The following is a 9,841-nucleotide window of genomic DNA, read 5'->3' as shown; positions in this document are numbered from 1 at the left end:
AGAATGTTTAAAGGCATTCCGGGTTTGTAAGAAGACCTAATTATAGTCAAAAAGATGATAACGGGCAGGACATTTTCAGGTATTGTGAATTGGAGACGTGCATGGGGACAACATGAAGGTGTCTTTTGAGTCCAAGGCTGTGGAATGAGCAGTTTTTTTTGAAAGATTGTTGAATGGAGGGATCATGGAGGTGCTATCTCATGAAAATCATTGTTTAAGTGGTAAAACGTAAAGTAATTAAAGGTTTAACCCCTCTAACAATAGAAATCCTAACACCTTTCGAATTATAATGCTGTATCTCTATTATGCAGCCTGTGTGCACATTGTAGACTCAAATCTGGCCTTTGTCCACTGGATTGCCACACTTTGCCATCTTCCACTCACTGTGTGCATACACAGCTTATCAGAAGCAATTAAGTGTACAGAAAGAAAAATGTGGGTCAACAATATGCTCATAAGCTACATTAATAGAAATGCAGTGTATTATTTAGAATAAAGATGGTAAAAATACTTAACACTGCATCTAGCTCCAGGCTTTCAGTAGAGACTCACTGTGTTGTTGCTAGGACTATTATTTTTTTCATCATTAGTATTCTCCTTGTTGACACTGTTGCTAATGTAAGACCCACATTCAGGCTATGTGACTCATTTAAAAATTTTAAAAGCCTAGGGGCACCTGGGTGGCCCAGTTGGTTAAGAGTCCCACTTCAGCTCAGATAATGATCTTAGGATTCATGAGTTCGAGCCCCGCATCGGGTTCTGTCGTAACTGCTCAGAGCCTGGAGCCTGTTTCAGATTCTGTGTCTCCCTCTTTCTCTCCCCTTTCCCTGCTTGCGATCTCTCTGTCTCTCTCTCTTTCTCAAAAATTAATAAACATGAAAAAATTCTAAATATAAATAAATATAAATAAATAAATATAACTTTAAAAGCCTTTCATTCGTTGTCCCATAGTGCTTTTAGAGAAAGATTTGGTAAGATGTCTGGCTGAAAATTTCTAGAAAAATCTGGAAATGCGGAACTGGAGCTTGAAAATGTCGAGATTGTCACTGTCAGTTATCAGCACAGTCATCTTCCTATACTTTACAATTTACCAGATAATTTCATGTTTGTTAGCTAATTTTTATTGTCACATTAACTCTGAAGAATGAATTTCATGAACCCCATTTTAGAGATGGGAAAATTAGGTGTCTAGAGCATTGCTGTCCAATAGAAATAGAACATGAGCCACATATATAATTTAAAAATCTCTGGTAGTCACATTAGAAGAGCAAAAAAATACAGTTAAAATCAATTCTAATAATATATTTTATTTCAGCAGGGTATCCAAAATATTATCATTCCAACATGTAATCAACATGGAAATTATTAAAGAGAGAATTCACATTCTTTCCTTGTTTATTTTGTCCTAAGACTTTGAAATCCGGTGAGTATCTTACATTCACAGGACATGTCAGTTTTGACCAACCACATTCAAGTGCTCAATAGCCGTTGGAGGCTAGTGGCTACCGATTTCGATAGTGCTGGTCCAAAGGACAGGGTGGGAATTAAAATCGGTGCCCTGAAAAGTCAGAATAATGCCCACAACTTAGAGAACCATAGGGACACTTAAAAAGACCTTTGCTCCTGATGTAATGCTTATAAACTAGAATAAGCATAAAACTAAAAGAAAACAGACAAAAAGAAAATGGCTTTGTGCCATTCAACCCAACTGTGTCCCGGTGTGGCATGTACTTTATTTTTCAAAATGTTAGGACAAGTATGGAAAAGAAACAGTTTGAGCCCTTTCCAGCAAAATGTCCGCAACAGACAAATCAGAGGACAGAATCAGAACTCATATCGTTTCAGACTTTTTCAGAGTGTGAGAGTATTTCAGGTGACAGAAACTGGCTAAAGGAGAGGGATTCAAATCTATGTGGTAACAACCTCTAATAGGTGAGTCTCAAATCAAGCCAAGTGCTATCTGCCTTTAATGAGGGGTAGCCCTAATGTGATTACAAATGCAAATATTGTTGTGTGCATCACTGTGAGAATTTACATGGAAATATGCACATATTCAGATCAAATGAAAAATGGTATGTGTCCAACAGACAGAGTTTAGTTATCATTTAATTGGAACTGAATATGAAGTATGAGGCCTTTATTATAAACATTTAAAAACTTTTTAAATTTATTTATTTTGAGTGTACGTGTGAGAGAGGAGAGAGAGAGAGCTGAGGAGGGACAGAGAAAGCGGGAGACGGAGACTCCCAAGCAGGTTCCGAGTTGTCTGCATGGAGCCTGACACAGGGCTTGATCTCATAAGCTGTGAATCAGGACTTGAGCTGAAATCAAGAGTCAGAGCTTAACCAATGAGCCACCCAGGCGCCCCTGTTATAAATGTTTTAATGCAAGTACTTAAATTACTTACGAACTGAGATTCTCCCAAGAGCTTTATTTAGAACTCTTAATGGAGACACTAATATCCTTCACACCCTAAAGGAAGGTGTCCCCATCTGCTGATCCAGAGGATGTGAATCTCCATTTGGTTACAAGCTGCCATGAGAAACACACCTAAATCTGCCAAGACACTCGGATCATTTGTCCCTGACATTACATTCCTGCTCTAGGCCATCTTCACTTTTACCTCCTGCCTGGCTTGCAGAACAACGATGCACATGTTAAAATAGGATCTTCAAAAGAGAATATAGATGCCCTTAGCAGCTTAGGAGAGATAAGGTCAGTACAAAATGAATAAAGAGCTGATTTCTGGAAAACGTGTGCTTTCAAATACCTTCATGTTATTTTCACTCATCACCTGTTAACAATTTATTATTTAAAGAGAACTTCCAGGGGCTCAGGTCACAATCTAATGATTCCTGAGTTTAAGCTCGAATCAGGCTCTGTGCTGACAGCTCGGAGCCTGGAGCCTGCTTCGGGTTCTGGGTTCTGTGACTTCCTCTCTCTTTGCCCCTCCCCTGCTCACACTCTATCCGTCACTCTCAAAAATAATAAGCACTGAAAAAAAACAAATTTAAAGAGAATGTCCATATATGGGGTAAATCTCAATCTTAGGTTTTGAAGCAGTCATCCTTATACTTTTAGGCCTTTTGTAAATTAAAAACCAAATTGAGTGGAGGGCCTGGGTGGCTCAGTCAGTTAAGTGTCTGACTCTTGATTTTGGCTCAGGTCATGCTCTCACTCACAGTTATGTGCTTGAGCCCTGTGACGGGCTCTGTGCTGGGTTTGGAGCCTGCTTAGGATTCTTTTTCTCCCTCTGTGCCCTTCCCACACTTGCTCTCTCTCTCTCTCTCTCTCTCAAAAAAAAAAAAAAAAAGTGTAATAGCTCCTCTGCCCAGAAAAAAAAAGAAACACACACACACGTATACACACATATATATATACATATATATGTATATACATACATACACACACACACAATCTTACATGTAATTTAAAGCACTTTACTGCTAGAATCCCTCCATTGCCCTCCCCAAATCTGGTTTGAAGTCTAGGTGTAGAAAGAAGTCCCACTTTTAAGAGTCCCTTGCAATAATGTGTGCTGCTGGGTGTAGGTGGCAGAAAGAACCATTGATCAGAATGCATTTCGATTTGACTGCTTTCCCAATTATGAATTGTAATTACACAGGATGTAAACACGAGTTTAAGTGGCTGTAAAACTGCTCCAATGCTTGTCACACTATTAATTTAATAAACCTAAATATTTAGCTGGGGTCTTCATAATTAGGCATCAACCGACGGAAGCATTCTTGCAAATGTCGCCCTCCATATTTGGACCCATTTTTTCCTCCCCAGTGGGGGGAAAAAGAGATGGAGAGGGTTGACACTAATCTCTGCCTTTAGGTGTTTATCACACACCATGCAAGCCAAAACAATTACTCAGGGCTTCATGGGGTAGGCACGGCTGGTAAATTTTGAAATGCTATTTCCTCGGAGAATGTTTTCTTGCCGTGTTTCACACCAGCAGAGGGAAAGCCATTCCCCCACAGGAGCAGCCCCCCTTCAGGGCACAAATACAAACGAACAAAAATGACATTATGTTCTTGCCTGCCTGGGGCAAAAAGAATCACCTATTCTTAACAGGACTTCAGGTGTGTGATTTTCTGCCATTTTCCTTCTTTTGTTAGATTAGAATGACTGCTCCTTGTAAGAGTAAAGCTGTAACGTGGTCATATCAAGGGCAGAGCGGCTGGAGGATACACAGCATGGCACATTATGTCTTTAACGTAACTTGACACATTCTTGCCACGCAGGGATTTTCAGTCTATTCAGACAGATGTAGGAGAGGTAGTAATTATGTTTTCTCTCTTCTAGTTGGTTTTTTTTTCACATACAATTCATCCTTCACTAATTAAATAATCGTTAAAAGGGATGCCCCTGCAAAACTGGGACAGTGTTAAGAAAATGGGTATTATTTTTACTTTCAATTTTTTGCAGTTCGCTTCAGCCAGCCTTGCTGAATCTTCAGCGTTAACATAATTAGGTCTCACAGAATAATGGCCCGTTTTACCAGCTATCGTTTCAGGTTAATAAAAACATCACATAATTTTAAATGTTACTAGTCTATTTTAATTCTTCAATCAATTAAAAACAGCTCTTGGGTGACAGGAGAAGGTAGAAGAGGGATCCTAGCATCTGTTAGATGCTCAGCTTGTACCAATGTGAACGACGCCCTTAGAATCATTTAGGTTTTCTTGCTAGACTTTTTCAGGACCTACCCTAAAAACGTGTAAGGAGCAGAATTTTTCTGCCATAACCTATCTCAAACAATTGCATTTAAAAAAATATTAATGTGAGTTTTTCACAGATGTTGTTTTCTCACTTCTAGCTAAATGCAGTAATATGATTTATACAAGGGATATATCTGTTTCTCAGTTATTTGATTCTTCAGAAGCAAAATGAAGATGATAATATGTGAGTCACACCTTCCCAGGTGTTGTGAAGAGGAAAAGTTCTCCATGTTCCCAAGATTTTGGTGAAGATTCAAAATGTGATGGCTGGCATTCTTAATTCTCTCTGACCTGATATCATGTTTACGTGTAGCTTATGCTGGGAGCTTATTGGCATCTGTTCTGGGTAACTAAAAGGAAACGCTACTTTTTAATGTAAGAAAAAATGAAAATGTAGTTAAAAGGGAAAAACTCTTCTCTATGGATCTGGTAAGAATTATAGAAATGTCTGTGCCAGATCACCATTTGATATTTCTTAGACAGAAAATGGATTAGAATCTAGTCTTGATTTCCTGAGGCAAAGAAAGGATTGCTCATAACTAGATGTCTGGATCAAAATTCTGGGAGTATTCCTTCTGTCTATTTTTCATTATTATATATCACGAAAGGCCTTCCAATTGTATTTGCCAAAAAAAAAAAAATATCCAGTTTTACCTGGTTATTCATATTGTGCTAACTTGTAGATTGATTGCTGCCACCATTCTCATGCTTGCCAATAAAGACTGGGAATAAGCATGGTGGGGAAGGAATTCTAGTTCAGATTTCTAAAGCTGAAACTTTAAATTGCCCTAGATCATAAGATACAGAGTCCCATATGTAACAAATATATAGAACACATAGTCCAAAGTTCCCACATATTCTGTGCAATCCTGTGAGCAAAGAAACTGCTGAACAGGTTTTTGTTTGTTGGGTTTTGTTGTTGTTGTAATTTTAGTCTTTAACAACACATGAAGTACAACAACTCATATCCCATATAGCGCAGAGCACCTATTTCAGAATATGGGGTCCTTACATCCCAGTAATACTGGGTTATTGCTGGTGGAGAAGGAAGGCAATGGGACAAAAGATCTGACTTCAGAGTTTCCCACAGCTGCCCCTGGTCCATCCAAAACTTCAAATAACTCCAGTAAGGCCACAGGTCTGAGAAAAGGTGAGAGGATCATTCACTACAGCAACTGCTGAGCTGTGGCCCACGCCTTCTCCAACCTGTACCTTTCTGTTACCGGCGTGAGTGATTTGTGCCAACACAGTGATTTAATGCAAGGGCGCCTCGTGCCGTGTTTACCTCCAGACAGATCCACCAGGTGGGGGCCAGGACATAAGTACCAATGGAGGCCCATGTGCCGTATGTCTAAATACTTAAAAGTTATACATTAAGCTAACACAGTGTTGAATAAAATATGTTCCAATCTGCCACTCTGATGCAAATGCTTTCCTAAGAAGTGGAAGCCCAGTTGTAGATTTATAATCCTTAGTCTGCTCAGAGTTCTGCACTGGGCCCTGGCCCCGAGGCAGCCCCCGTCTCTATCTCGCACGCTTTAGACCCCTTCCTGCCATTCCTAAGCTCTGGTCTTCACAGCAACAGGCTTCTCACTCATGCGTGAACTCTCCCATGTACACTCCCAGGACCGAGTCACTTACCTACCCACACAGACTCACCATCGGCCACCCCTGTGTCCAGGGATATGCAGTCCTGATGCGGCTGGCCTTTGGAAGTTTGGGCCCCTGGAAGAGGTGCATACGTGCCCTGTAAGTGGGTAGAGGCCATCTGGAAAGGGAACACGAGGTTCTCGGCTACTGAGACCAAGTGAGAGGAGGGTCCGAATGGGCCCCTCTTTGCTGGGACTATAAAGTACATCCTCTAGGCGGGAACAGAGACAGAAATGAATCACTTCCATATCACAGCAGGGCAGTCCAATTACTGTCCTAGAAATACTTTCTGTAGGGCTGAACCTTTGGATAAAAATTTTGTTGAAGTTTTATGCTGATTAATGGTGTTGATGGAAGGAATTATAGTTTTAATCTGTGGGAAAGGTGGCGAAGCAAAACTTAGGACCTTAAGTACGTGAACAACTTAGTACCCACTTTTCACCCCAATCCTGTTCTCAAAGACATAATATTGCAGATGGACCCCACTTGGCAAGAATGCTGAAAGCAGCAGCTGAATAAAAATCCACTGAGTTGGGGTTTCTTCAAAGGAATAAACCCTTTAGAAGAACTTGAGAATTCAGATTTAAAAGAAAATTTCATTTCCATTTGTTATATACCTAAAAGTGAATTTTTATTAAAAGCAGATCACATCACTTCAGGAAATTCAGAAAACTATATCTAAATACATGGAACACAAGATATTCCTCATCAATTTAGATTCTTATAGCCTCATAAAGATAAAATGCAGATGAACTGATTTAGAGCAAGCCTTCATTAAATTTTAGAATTAGCTTTTGGAATCCCATGTATTGAAATGTGCGGAGTCTGATTCCTGAGCTGTGTGACAAAGCCATGAGTGGATAATGATAAAGTGCATCGTTGCTAGAAATAACACAGTCTGCCTTTGGTTTGTGCTAATAAACTATAAGACAACCTAAATTCCAATTTTAATATGAGGCATCCACCTCATTATAAGTAATCTCAAACTCTGTATGTTATCAGCATTTTCATGTGTATTCTTTGGTGAGTCGGAAATATAATTTGCTGTTTATGCTTCTAATGTAAATCTCCAATTTCTGGTTGGACACTCTGGCGCTAAGCCCGAGCTCGAATTTATTTCCATCTTTCCTTATTTCTTACATCAAAAGAGACTGTTGGCTTGAATAACAAACATCCAATCGACTTAGACGTGGGGTGGCAGGCAGCACAGGCATTACCTGTTTACCCTTTATTGCCTTTTTTGAATTGGCTTTTCTGGGAACGAAACTAGTAAGACCTGATGTTCCTTCGTCTAGTTCCGACCCAGGTTATTTATCAGAAGACACCCCCCCCGCCCCGCCCCCATGGCAGGGTGAAGAATTCAGACATGAAGCAGGCTTCTAATCTAACACTCTCGTGGATTATTGCTCTGCCGAGTCAGGGTGGACTTCATTGTCCAGAAGACTCCGGCTTGGGCGGAAAATTGTTTTTGATTCCAGGAGATGCTGCTGCTAACACACTTGTAACCTTTCAGACAACCGTGTGCCGGAAACGGAACACACCCCCTTCGAGCCGCTATGACACTTCGCGAGGGTTCCCGCACCCTCCTCCCCTTCCTGTCTTGCACAGCAACTGGCCTGATAAAAGGCAGAAACAATTTATTACACCTTGGGTGGTACTTAAAACAAACTTTATTCTCAGGAACAGCAGTCATGTCTACTTGCTGCTGTATATTTTGATATTTCTTCTAAATACTAAGTCTGAATATATTCAAATTGCTAATCACTCAATTTCCCTGCGAATTTCCTGGTTCTCCAGGTTGCCTCTCATGATACTCCATGTAAACACTGTACTTTGCAAAGATACATAGATCAGCATCCCTAGAGTCACACGATCACATCAATCTGTGAAAATAGCATGACTTAAAAATCAAAGTCTCTTAGTACTTTGCCAACAGGCTTTGGCATAATCTTGGCAATCATTTAGAATTTTTTTTTTGCTGTTATAATTTTTCCCAAGTGGAAGTAGTCTCATATTTTGCAGAAGTTGTCCAAGCTAGTGAACATCAATCCATCTTCCTGGGTACTAAATTCGTCAGCTGAATGTATTCAGTCCACAGAGAAACCAGTAAAGTGAGTGTGGAACTGCTCGCTGGCTGCTCCGTTCATCTTAAGAAATTGCAATACAAATTCCTGAAATCATTTATGCAGGAATTTTTATTCTTTAAATCTTCCAGTGTTAAAGCAACAAGAAAACACTTAGTATGTCCTTTGGTGGAATCTTATTACACTTGTTATTATATGTAAACTGATATTCTTTGATGCCAGCACGTTCGTTGCCCTTACAGAGAAATCTCTGCACAATGAAACGAAACAGAACGGAAGAAGACAAAATAAAATGTCAGTCTTTGCTGATTCGAATCAGATACATCAACAGATTGTCTGGTAACACAAATTGGCAAGAATACAAAAAATCTACATATTACAGTATTTCAAGAAAAATAACTTCATTTGAATACAAAAGGATAGATACACTTTTTTTTTTTTTTTCCTATAGCCACTCTTGGACAGTGGATGTGTGCTCGCACCGGGATGCCTCAGTGCTGCTAAGATATACGGGGTATGACTGGCTTGAGCGTTTGGAGGGGGCTGTTACACATGTGCATTACTAACAATCAGACAAAGAAATCTTTCAACCAACAAGGGTTACAGAGCAACGTTCACTAAAGCACAGGTTGGAAGGAAGGGGTTCAGGGACCGAAGCAGGCCAATATGGCAGCTTGTAACAGATTTCCTTATACCCACAGTGCACTGCCAGCAAAGAATGCTTCTATTTGGTTGGTCCACACACCGGGCCAGTGGTGCTGGGGCACCCCGCGGGAGAGTAGCGACTGTTTTTAGGTTGCTTGACTTGTTTGCTGTCCTTCCTGTTTCGGGGGCTGTCGCAGCCTTTCCGATGGGCAATATGCTCTGCAGCTGGCCGTGTGATTTGCGGTGGTAAAATCAACAGCTGCCAACTCCTCTGGAGTCAGAAATTAACAGTCTTGACTCGGGCTGTGCTGTCCACGGCTGATAAATATGGCTTAGTTCAGTTAGGCCTTAGTTTGTACACGGTGTTGGAGTGGGGGTGTCTGAGTGTGTGTTTCCTATGTTAGCAGCGAATGCTCGCGTTGCGTTGGCTCCCCCTCCCCGGGCGGGGACACGCGCGCCCCCGACCTGGCTGGTGGCTGGTGGGTGGCCCGCCTAGAACAGCAGGGGGCTGGCTGTGCCCAGCAGCGCGGCCAGCAGCAGCAGCGCGGGGGAGCCGGGAGGGGGCGCCCCCTGGCCCGAGTCGGAGCCGCAGCTGCCCGCCTCCTCGCACCGCAGCTTCTCGCACAGGATGCCCGTGTAAGCGGCCGGGCACAGGCAGCGCACGTTGTTGTGGCACGTCCCTCCATTCTGGCAGTGCAGGAGCTCGTTGTCGCAGACATTCGCTGCAGAACGAGG

At 41.5% G+C, this 9,841-nt stretch overlaps 1 protein-coding gene across 5 annotated transcripts in view; it reads right to left on the bottom strand.

Moving 5' to 3' along the window:
- Window positions 1-7,732: 7,732 nt before the first annotated feature.
- The window catches only part of NTNG1 (netrin G1), a 312,855-nt gene continuing 310,746 nt past the window's right edge, over window positions 7,733-9,841 (bottom strand). For all 5 annotated transcript variants that reach the window (XM_077765548.1, XM_077765550.1, XM_077765551.1 and 2 more), the window contains one exon: window positions 7,733-9,828. In XM_077765548.1, coding sequence (XP_077621674.1) covers window positions 9,599-9,828 — 230 coding nt within the window. In that variant the 3' untranslated portion in view covers window positions 7,733-9,598. The remainder of the gene's footprint in view (window positions 9,829-9,841) is intronic.

This window comes from Crocuta crocuta, unplaced genomic scaffold (genome assembly GCF_008692635.1).
Source record: "Crocuta crocuta isolate KB4526 unplaced genomic scaffold, BGI_CrCroc_1.0 scaffold274, whole genome shotgun sequence".
Taxonomy (NCBI): Eukaryota; Metazoa; Chordata; class Mammalia; order Carnivora; family Hyaenidae; genus Crocuta; species Crocuta crocuta.
This window is presented reverse-complemented; position numbering and strand designations above follow the sequence as displayed.